At 48.3% G+C, this 12,051-nt stretch overlaps 1 protein-coding gene across 4 annotated transcripts in view; it reads right to left on the bottom strand.

Annotated features, from left to right (window-relative positions):
• Chst15 (carbohydrate sulfotransferase 15) overlaps window positions 1–12,051 on the bottom strand; it is an 82,611-nt gene that overhangs the window by 12,382 nt on the left and 58,178 nt on the right. For all 4 annotated transcript variants that reach the window (XM_057778926.1, XM_057778928.1, XM_057778927.1 and 1 more), the window contains exon 6: window positions 1,081–1,237. In XM_057778926.1, the coding sequence (XP_057634909.1) occupies window positions 1,081–1,237 (157 nt within the window). The remainder of the gene's footprint in view (window positions 1–1,080; window positions 1,238–12,051) is intronic.

Below are 12,051 nucleotides of genomic sequence, written 5' to 3'. Positions count from 1 at the left end.
CCAGGCTGGTGCGCAGCCAACATGGGCAGAGTCCATCACTTCCCAACCAGGTTGGAGCACTTCCACTCTTCGGGGGGATCCAGTTGTACCAGGAGGCAGTACCATACGTGTATGAATGCAGAAACATGCGAAACAACTCTCAGTCTTGAGTTCCCATAAAAGCCTGGCCGTTTTATAATGAAGAGCTGAGCTTCAGAGAGGCCATGACAGTTGTGCAAAGTCACACAGCCAGAGGGAACCCACGCCACCGACTGCCTCCAAAGCTTGCCTAGCTGAAAACGTGGCTACCTCTGCTGATCTTCCTTGCCAAACGGCAATGTCTGCAGGAAGACACCCCTGGGTAAAAAAAGATGGTCTGAGAAGCCAGGCAGAGAGACTGAAGTCTTTCCTCTGAGCCTCACTGTCCTGGAGTGGGAGGGCCTCACCTACAGTCATCTGTGCATACCTGACGTGTGACACGGCTTTACATGGGAGCCTACAGCGGAGATGCGACCTCAGCTAAGTCACTGGATTTACAGCCAGCAAGAGTTTTGTGTTGTTTGCATAAGGCTGGAACTTTAGGTGTATTACTTAAGAAGAGGCGGAGAACAACAGAGAAGTCGAGAGAACATTCTTCAGTGAAGACCTTGCCGGAACGTTCAGACTCGCAAGCGGGTAATTTGGAACCTGACGGAATGGTCCGTGCCGCAGTGATGCCGGAGACAACCTGAGGACCAGAGTCTTCCTGTCTCTAATTACAGAGTGCGCTTTGGAGCCTTACTAAATGGCAGGCCTCTTAAGTGCACCCTGGATCCCTAGTAGAGGGAGGAGATGCATGATGCCAAGTGTCTGGGTGACAGGCAAGAAAGAACACAAACAACAGGCTGGAAAGATCCAGCTGCTCTCGCGGCTCTCCAGGCGGGAGTATCTGCTTCCACATTAGCCACCGCTCCGAGGCAGCTCGGTATCATACGCACATTCGGATGCTCTGTCCCCCATCTCTGCGCTAAAACCCTGTTCACACAATGAACCCCGCCCCCCCTCACAGAATAGTATCCAAGTGGCCCCACTCTGTACTGGCTTGGCTTGGCGAATACGCACGGGCATGGCGTTGTTCAGGGTGTTGTTGTAGACACAGGCACGCAGCGAATAATCCAGCATGCAATTTTCAAACAGCTGCAGAGCCTCCGTCACCTTCTCGTGAAAGTCGTCCGCAGATTTATTTGAACTTGCAAAGTAGAGATAGTCTGAGTACAGCCTGTGAATAAAATAAATGATACTCTTACCACCCAAGAATGGGAAGCCACACCACGTGGGCGACAATGAAAATCATCTCGCCATTACTTTAGCTAGCTTGAGTTATTAAAATACAACAATTTCTCTTCCCTTTCTTTCAGATGAGCCCCCTCCCTCCCTTCTCTTCTTGTTCCCACCCATAATGCACTGCCTACCCTTCCCACTAGGACATGTCTACCCCAGCCCCAAACACCAGTCAATGGTGGCTTTTGTTATTAGCTTGTGGTTGTTTGATGTCTTTCTTTCGTTAATTTTATTTTATTTATTATTGGGATGTGGGAGGTCATGCAGATGCCACAGTGCCTGTTGTGTGGTGATTAAAGGACACCTCTCTGCAGCCAGTTCTTGCCTTGCACCTTTGTATGGGTTCCATACACGAAACTCGGGGCCAGCAGGTTTGTCGCTAGGTCACCTCGCCTACATCTGCTTTTTAAAGAAAACCCATTTATTTATTGGGAGTGGGGGTGGTGTGTATGCCACGGCACGCGTGTAGAAGTCAGAGGTCAGCATGCAGTTAGCGGTCCTGTCCTTCCACCATGTGAGTCCAGGGACTGAACTCAGGCTCTCGGCCTTGGCAGAAGGCGCCTTTCCCCACTGAGTCACTCAAAACCCACCTTGCTGCTTAAAATTCCTTCTAGTTCCCTCAGACGGCAGTTATTTCCACAGGTTTCAAAAACCATTCAAAAGCAAAGAGAAGCCATGAATGTTCTGCACTGTCTCATTCCCTTCTCTTGAAGGGACCTAAGCCAGGGTATGTGCCATCCAGACAGGATTACAATCCCCTGTAAGCAAAAAGCTTGAGGCAGGTGAATGTCTGAATTTGAAGCCCATGGGGGATAGATATAAAGTCATTAGGCCAGTTTTGACTACTGTGTAAAAACCCTGTCTCAAAACAGACTAAAAGCACCCACAAATATGCATGGAAACACCTGCAGACCGGTGTGCTGTGCAGACACCACACATGGGCATTTGCATGTAACCACATTTTCCACAGGAGTTGACCGTCTCCCTTAACCTCACTTGTCAGTGGTCCATTTTTCTGTGTGCAGTGTCCCATTTGAGCAAGAATTCTGCTGTTAAAAGAATGGCACACGCCTTTAATCCCAGCACTCGGGAGGTGAAGGCAGGCAGATCTCTGAGGCTACCCTGGTCTGCAAAGCAAGTTCCAGGACAGCCAGGAATACACAGAGAAACTCAGTCTCCAAAAAACAAACAGAAGAAAAAGAAAGAGGGGGTGGGAGGGAGAGAGGGAAGAAGGAAAAGAGAGAAAGAGAGAGACAGAGACAGACAGAGAGAGACAGAGACAGAGAAAGTTAGTTAGTTAGTTAGTTAGTTAGTTAGTTAGTTAGTTAGTTAGTTAATTTATGAAGGTATGTGCTAAGGCACAGGCCTATAATCCCGGCACTCAGAAGGCTGAGGAAGAAAGATCTTGAGTTCAAGGACAACATATTGGACAATATAAGGAATAACACATTAAGTTCAAGTCCAGTTGTGACTCAAAATCTAGACCCCTGGAAGAGGGAGGAGAGGAGAGGGAAGAGGAGGGAAAGAAAAGAGACAGGAGGAGGGACAGAAAATTCATGGGAGGCCACTAGAAAACTAAACAGCTACAGAAATCTGTTGATGTTTAGGTTGTAGATGTGGCTAAACTGACTAGGCTGTAACCCACCCCCACTCCTAAATCGTGACCACCCTCTGACTTGGCAGGGAGCCTCCTAGCCCAGAGATGTTCCTTGCCTGCTGAGTGCTGAGGGAGGAATCCTGGTGCAGCAGCTTAGCCAGACTCCCCCCACCCGAGTTCCCCTTTAGTGATGTCCACTGCCAGCCCATTTCTTGCATCTTAAAATCCTGCTTCTGCTGTACTCCAAGCTGAGCTCAATCGTTCCCCTCCACAGCAGAGCCCCATCACAGCAGCCGGAAATGAAGTCGGCTTGAATGTTTCAGCAGATGCTGGGATAATTTCTTCCCTTTGAGAACTCCTGGGACGTGTTTTCTAACTATTTCACCTCCGTTGCTGCTTGCAAAGAAAGTAAGAATTCCCCGCTGTCGGCTTTGTTTTTCCAGATGTTTCCCTTTCTGCTCCTCTTGCAAACACCTGCCCGTGCTCCCACAGCTCTGTAAGACATCCTTCATGAACACGCAAACCCTAACTGCACCCCCTACCAAGGGCGATGCTGGCTGGGCTGGTGCCAAGAGCCTGGGGCTCTATGGCATGCTGCCCTCTCCTCCCAGCGCTGTACTCTCAAGCCTTCTGCATCCCCAGTCTGTTATCTCTCCTTCTAATGAGTCCCCTTATCTTTATGTGTCTAAGGATGGGATATCGGCATTGAACATCACCCCTGTGCTCCCACCTCCACTGAGCTACATGCATCCCGCAGAGGTCATGGCTTGCTTCCAGGCCTCCTGCTGGGCACTCTCTCCACTCGTATCTCTGACAACACGGTAACACTCTAGGTGTCGACCCCCACCTGGTGCAATGTCTTTGAGGTCTCTCCCTCGGTATTCTTTCTCAGCCAGGTTCACAGAGGATGTTTTGAGGTGTTTGGGGTTGCTCGGAGGTTGCCTAAAAGCGGCAGCACACAGGTGGGACTGGAGTGTTTTGTTTATTTCAGCTTGGCCAGCCGAACATTTCAAAAGAACTTGCCTTGGGCCAACAAGATGACTCAGTAGGTAAAGATACCAGACACCTAGCCTATGGTTCTGAGTTCAATACCTGGGACCCATGTAGTATGTAAGAGATCCTTGTAAACACAGATAAGGAAGCTTGTATCTTCAAAGAAAGATGTTTACCTGTCTACCCAGAAGGTTGGGAAACCATATAGTTTATGATCTGGTGGTCCTTTGCTATCTCTAAGACCAGGTTTCACACAAATCCCACAGAATATTGTATTTGTTTATTCCAGACCTTTTCCCACCAAACCTTGAACTTTGCTTCTCGGTTCATAAAATGTACCCTTGTGAGAGGTGTCACTCGTATTTTACAACAGCCTAAGTGACTTCTATGTTATTTTAGGGCCAGGCCAATCCTGACTCCCACATGTTTACCTCAGCCATTCTCCCTAGAGCCTTAGCTTGATCACTGTTTCTAAGTCAATGGAACTCATCTTTATGGAAGACGCCACACATACTTTGCAAACAGTTTCAATATAAACATATCTTAAATTCTGTTGTACAAAGGGTAGTGAGTTAACTGTCATCAGGAAACTTTTCTCCAAAATGGTGCTGTGCTTAAATATGGCTAACACCTACTATCTGGTGTCAGATTCAGGAAGTTTGACATCGGTGATGGCTAACGATAGTTAAACTGAGTCGAGTTTCATTCTTGCCTCGAACTCAGATTGTTCCACTGCTGCCCATAGAGATTGCAAGGACCCTCAGGGGACCCACACGGCAGAAGGAAAGTTCTAGCTCTTGAGAGTTATCCTATGGCCTTCACAAGCATGCCGTGGCATATGTGTGCATGCACACTCACACACACACACACTCACTCACACACACACAGAGCCACATTGTAAATTTTAAAAAAGAGTACTACTTTCAAACTGACTTTCCTCATGACATCACATGCTTTCACAAGGCATGAGCAGAATGATCCCCAAGATTCATATGTTGTGGTATTTTGAATGTAGCTGTCCCCATAAGCTCATAGCAAGTGGCGCTATTAGGAAGGTGTGGCTTCGTTGGAGGAGGTATGATCTTATTGGAGGAAGTATGTCACTATGAGGGCGGACTTTGAGGTCTCATATATGCCCAAGTCGTGTCCAATGCTACAGTCAACTTCCTGTTACCTGCAAGATGCAGAACTCTCAGCTCCTTCTCTCCAGCACCATGTCTGCCTGCATGCTGCCATGCACCCCACTCTGATGATGATAATGGACTGAACTTCTAAGTATATGTTCTCCTTTCTAAGAATTGCCTTGGTCATAGTATCTCTTCTCAGCAATAGAAACCTTAACTAAGACATTCATTTACCCAAGTTAATCCATCTGGTGCCACTGGTATCAGTTGTGCCATGACACCTTCCTTCTTCACCATCAGAATAATCACTGCAGAGCATTTGGTTACAGCCAGGAATCAGATTTGCATGGACCTCAGTATGCAGGTCAGAACCCTTCCTGAGACACGTGTATCCTAGCATCTCTGTCAATAAACAGTCTGACTCAACCCAAGAAACTGTGCCAGAGAAAAATGACAACTGCTTCAACTCTTGCCCAGCCCTGCATGTAATACACCCAAACCTGACCCTTACTAGGATGCCCACAGAACTAGCCACATAAACTCCCTCAGAAGAACCCATTCATTGGCCCAAGGCTCCTTCCTGACATTTCCCCCTGTGGTAATAGCAATTCTTAGAGGCATTTGATTCATAAATAAAATGAGTAATTAAAGACTGACTCAATTCTTGGTACCTGCCTGCCGATTCCGTGAAGTTCTTCAGCGATGGGGAAGTAATCCGTGAGGGAACACTAGGATGTGTTCAGCGTTCCATCCAGGAACTTGCACCCCACCCAGGTGAGGCTAAGGATTTGCATGTTCAGGGTACCCAGAGGCAAACTCACCTATACCAACTACCTTTCAACTTTATTAGTGGAGGTCACTTTCATGACAAGGTGAGAGAATTCTGGGGCAGAGACACACTCCAGTAGCCAATCACAGAATACTGACATCTTTAAAAGCCACCAGAAGCTGCAAGCCAAGGCTAGACAGAGGACAGATTCAGATACAATGGAGGGTACACAACCCTGCATGACATCCTGATCTCTGACTTCCAGCCTCCACACTAAAACAGAAAAGTGTCTGTTGCTCAAAGCCACTGAGTATGGGATGGTTTATTGGAACAGTCCTAGAAAAATGGTAGAGTCCTTAACCCAAGAAAGACGAAGGGCTTATTTATTCAATGCCATTCTCCAGAGACCCTGAACGTCGGCCCCAAATGTACAGAAAGAACTGGCCGTGAGGTCATAATTTCCTGAAGGAAACAAGAAGGTGTCTCATGGCAAGGCAGGAACTGAGTCCTCTGAGGCAGGAGGACAAGGCACCAACAAGGCTAATGACCTTGGATGACTGACAAGCCACTTGGATGATTAAAGCCCCTCAGAAAACGCTGTCAATGACAGCAAACAGGTCGAGACTATGTATCTAGAGAACCTAAAAGAGCCGAGCAGGCAGGGGTGTGTAGCGACATCAAATGGAAAGACACCGACCCAAACACTCACAGCTCAGGCTTTAACCTCAATAGCACTGTGATGACGTGAGGAGAAGGAGCAACACAGTGTGAGCTGCATGAATCATCACAGGGCTGGAGGGACACCAATGCCACCTGAGGCTGTATTGACAAAGATAGCAACGAAAGTCTGTGGAGGGTACAGGAAAGTGGCAGACGATTCCAGACCTAAAGGGACACCCATCCTTGGTGCTAGGTGCCAGATGGTGGTTGGGAAGAGAGGTATCCACAGGGAAACAAAGATTCGGTAGGAAGGACTGCTCTTCTGAACCCCTAAAGGACAGACCAGTGGGTGGAAAGTCCGGCTTCATAAAAGGGAAATTTTCTCCGGTGAGGGCAGCGGCTCCAGCAGCCTAGAGTAGAAGGTGGAGGACTTGCAGTAGCATGAGGGGCGGTAGTGGAAGGGGGGTTCAAAAGCCCCTGGCTCCCCGTGTCAGCACTGCCCAGCCTCCTCCTGTAATCTACCTCATCTTCTCGGGCCCAAACCACTCTGAACAGATGGGTGTTACATTTGGCCAAGACTGTTTCCAACGGCAATTCCAAATATAAGCCCAAGAACATTCCAGGCCTTCTGTGCTGGGGTTATTTTAGAAGCCTGCTGGTGCAGCTTTGTAACTGTGGGCCTGCGTGAGGGCCAGACATGCCTTGTCAGTGTACCCCACTTCTGTGGAGCACAGAGGAGGGTCCTGAAATCCCAGGAGAGGTGCTAGAAGGGTGTGTTCGTGGGTAAAAGAGGGCTCCTCTTAAAATTACCACATATTCCCACAGAGACAGACAATGCTTCGCCATATAATACTTGGGTGGGGGCCTCAATGGCACGGCTGCTCAATTAAGGGGTTCTGCTATGAGTTAGCACAAACCAGAGGTCAGCATACTGATAGCAGTTAAAATGGGATCTGGGGCTAGGGTGTGGCTCAGTGACTGAGCACTTGGTTGGCTTCCATGTATGAGACTCTCTGTTCTCCCCGCCTTCATAGTTTGCAGGGGTGGGGAGATAAAGCAACTGCTGGTCCCTCGGCTTTGCGAAGGCCAAGTCAAGTTAGCCTCTGTAATCCCCCCATTTCCAGCCTGTGACTGTTTATGAGGGACTTGCAGAGGCTCCATGGTAGGCACAGTGTGCATGTCCTTATTCTGTACCCCACAACCACCCCATGAGATCCATACCCCATCACAGAGGAGACTGGAGTTAAGACAGATTCAGGGGCTCACTCCAGGTCACACAGCCCAGAAACAAATCAAGGTCTGCCTGGCCCCAAAGTCCATAGGCCCCACAGTCCCTCCCAATTTCAGGTAGGAGACAAGACAGTGGCTCACCAAGGAGGATGCCAGCCATTTGAGTCAATGGTTTGAGGATATTATCTGATGTCTCTATCACTTAGGTGCACGGTGATTTGGAAGCACGAGTCAATTTTGTTCTGGAGCAGCTTAATAAGTCACAAGAGACTGGTAAAAAAAAAATTACAACGGGTGACAGAGCAGCAAACAAACATGGGGATGACACAAAAAATGGCACTGCCATCGTCACAAAAAGCCAGTGTGTTATGGTGTGTCACCACGCTCATCTACAAAAATGATAACAGCGATAAATAGGCGTTCTGGAGCCCATTGCACACCGCACACACTGCGGTCACTTGTTACTCGGAGAAGCTAATGGGGCTCGCATCACTCAGTAGCTGTCAGCAGTGTTTGTTGCCAAGACCTTCAATAGGTTCCTTCATCACCTTCCCTCCACACGGGGACTCTGCAAATCCAAGCTCCAGGTCACTGGTTTGGGGAAACCTCTCTCTACAGCGGGTTTCTCCTTTCGTAGCACTTTTTCTTTCTCATAGCCCTTCCATTGCCGTATATAAGCACATCCCATAGGATTCAGTCAGTGACAGTGTGGCTACATACAAGGTTGTACAACCATCACCATGATCTAGTACGAGAGCATGCTTCCTTACCCAGCATGCGACAACTGATTTTAACAGGCAGGGCCATGTCAGAAGTCACATGATCCAGCTCAGAGGCATGCACTAGCCTTCTAGGTCAGGCTAAGTATAACCATTGGTGGCTTCACCTGGTAATGTCCTTTCCAGGGTCTGCTCCATGTTCCTTCCTCCCAGTCACTGCTCCATGCTCCAGACTTCTCAAAGATACATTCTGAGAAAGGCTCCAAGGCTAACACTAGTGTAGTGACCATTAGCTGTGCTGATGCCTCTTGAGCGGGCCCTCCCCAAAACACTGTCCTCCTCCCTGACCGCCACGAACCACCCCCTCCACCTGACAGCGTTTCTGTCAGTGGCTGCATTTCCTCATCCAGGAGCCCCTGAAAGGCGGGCGCACTTTTACCTTTCAAATAACTTTACATTCCCATCTCCCAGTGCTGTAGCCATGCAAGGGTTGTAATAAACGGAACACCGAGACGGTCGCCAGAGCAGCTGGCCTCATTATTCTCCATTTGCCAGCATCCACATTCTAATCACGGATCAATAGCTTCCCAGACTCTGATACGACACATCAATAATCATTATAGATATTTTTCCTACATGAAAAAAAAAGTGACCATTTCGTGCAGCTTTAAAGAAGGTCTCTGTCTTCCTGAATTACAGACCACAAAGACTTTATCATGAGCTACGATGAGTCAGGACTGGCTAGGCCAAGTTACTTGGAGAAACGTCTAGGGTCACTTTAGGCCAGACAGGTGACCCAGAGGAGGCACACATTATCTAAGTAAGGACATCTAGATCAGAGATGTCACACTTCTAAGTGACACAAGAGTCCTTGTCAGCTGGGACACTGAACAGGGCTCTCCCCTCCTTGTGGCGCCCAAGGCTCCTTGAGCACAGGTGGGTTCTGTGTCTACCTCTGCCTTTTCCAGTGTGTCCATCACACCAGTGTTCACCGCATGGGGACAAATCCTCTGGAAACATTACACGTCCTCCTGGCATCCCTGAGACACAGGGCTTACACAACACCTCTCGCAACTCACACGTGATCCTGACGGCAGAAAGAGATCATAAGCAGGGGAGAAAATCAGGGGGCTCCAAGCCAGCCCAGGTCATTGCAAAGGGGTGGCTGCCACACACTAGGGCTGGCTAATGGGTGACATACATTGACCTCTCCTACAACATAGCTCCAGAATCTTTATATGTGACAAGTCTGGGCAGTCCTCCAGGCTACCCAGAGCCCACTCCCAGACCCCAACCATTAGTACATTCCTCTATTCTCAGAAAGTAGACAAACAGCACGTTTCTTGCCCCAGGATGTCTCCTCCACTGTCCCCATTGAATTGCCCTTTGCAAATAACCTCTCTTGGAATACACAGGATGGCCAACGGGCTGGCAAAAGTACCCTCAAGACAGTTTGCAAGCTGAGGGACTCAAGTCCCTTACCTGGTGGCCACCCCAGATAGTCTTCACACAGCACCTCAACAAGGACACCCACTGTTCTGTGGTGTGACTGCTACAAGCAACTCCCCCTTGCTCAGCAGTCTGAAGCCAATGCTCCCAGGCCTGGAGAGGCCCAGCTAAGAGGAGGGTTTTAGCAGCAAGTGATGCCTACCTCAGACAAAGGTCTGCAGCCACTAGGGTGCTTCCCTGGGCCAGTTCCCTTCCACTGGAGCTAGCTCCTTCCCTGGGTCAGACTTTGCTCCCTTAGATGCTGACATAAGTGAACAAGGCCCATGTGGGCTCAGTCCTCCATCTCATCTTTACTGTCCACACAACTTTGCAAAACCAGAAATCTCTCCTTTTTCAGAACTTTTTCAGAGATAGCAGAGCTATCCCTGTTTGGCTGAGAAACCCACCTCACCCAGGGGAAACACCCAAAGAATTCACATCCAGTAACTAATGGATGGGAAATACCCCAACCGGGAACCATGCTAAAGGACGATTACAGCCACAAGGAAGAGTTGTGCAATCTAATGTCTCTGTGGGATGCATCAGAGATCCCCCCCTTCCTCTGTGGGTCTTATCTTCACATCCCTCTCAGAGTGGTTTGCAGAATCCTGTTGCACACAAAAGCAGCCTTCAGTGTCCATACTAGCATTGATCCACCACATCAGAGGAACCCTTGGTTCCGTGAGACCCAGATGTGATGGCTACTTACTCATCGCGGAGAAGTAAGAAAAATTAGTTGAGAAATCCATCACCACACCTGCGTGTGTGCCACAACCACCCTCTCACTTGCTGACAAAACTCAGTGAGGCAATATCTGAGCAGGGCACGACACAGAACTCAGGTGAGCAGGTGCACTGATTTCACCCAAGTCTGTGCTCACAGCTCTACTAGTCATGGGCTCCAGGAAGCATCATCTGTACACAGCGCCTTCAGCGCATAGAGGACACTCAATAATATTTGATGAATGAATGTTAAGCATGCACGTTTAATTAAATAGCAGACCCCTTCCCGCATTTCACTGATGAGGAGCTAAGGCACAGATAGCTTAAGTTTCTTGCCCCAGGGAGTAAAACCTTCAGGTGGCAGAGCTGGGATTCTGAAGCCAGCTGTTTGGGTACCCAGGGATGGTCTTTTTGGGGCACCATGCACTTACACATCTGCACACACACTCAGTGGTAGAAGCTGCCCCCCATCTACATGCCTTCATACATTCTGCAGACTATGGGGACTCAACCAAGCCTATGTCTCCATCCAAATGCTTAGCCTCACTCTTCTTGTGCTCCCCAGGACTGTGGGCAACAACTTCACCTAACACCTCCTTCCTTCCTAGTTTATATGTAGATTATTTCTTTAACCAGTCCAGGGGGTTGCTATAAAGTCAGTTTATATAAGCAGATGAAGAACACAGTTCCCTAGGTTTCAAGGCCCAAGGGATTAGCATCAAGACAGAAGACTACTTAACCGAGTGGAGCTCCTCTTCCCTGTAAGCCCATCTCAGTGAACTGTGGGAGCACCCATTCCTCGATGGTCATTTCTGGACATCATGCTTTGACTAGATGGAATTAAAAGCAAAACTGGAGACACCATAAAAGCCTTAATAAATGGTGCAGAGCCCCTTCTTTGTGTCCCTTGAACAGAAGAGGAATGTGACAGGGTCAAGGGAGCCAGTACCTTCCTCACAAACCATTCCTCAGACAGAATGGGAGTCCCTGAGTTAGGAAATAAACTCTACTGGTCATCTCACAATAAAAAAAAAAAAAAAAAAAAAAAAAAAGGACTGGATCATTTCAGAGAAGGATTAAATGAAGAAAATTTCTGCTTTTCTATCGGTGGCTTGTTTTTAATTAAGTGGACAATTTAGCCCAAGAATTCATTAGTTCTCAATTGTTGCAGTCTCTTACAGTCTCTTTGCCATTCAAACCACCCCATAGACTTCTTTGCATTATTCCTTTGTTTTCCCCCAGGGTGGGGGCTGGACTTAATGCTTCAGTCTTTTTCTGGGAACCTAAAAGTCATTAGAGTGAGCATCCTCCAATCCCAGCATGTTCAACCCCTGTGCCTTTAATCTATGAACAGAAATAAAGGCTGTGACTCAGAAACTCCTAAGGACCTTCCTCCCCTCCAGTGAATTCATAGAATTTAATGACCAATCTGGACCAATCCAACTCGCAG

Source organism: Chionomys nivalis, chromosome 8 (assembly GCF_950005125.1).
Source record: "Chionomys nivalis chromosome 8, mChiNiv1.1, whole genome shotgun sequence".
Taxonomy (NCBI): domain Eukaryota; kingdom Metazoa; phylum Chordata; class Mammalia; order Rodentia; family Cricetidae; genus Chionomys; species Chionomys nivalis.
The sequence above is the reverse complement of the archived record's forward strand: the minus strand, read 5'-3'. Positions and strand labels throughout refer to the sequence as shown.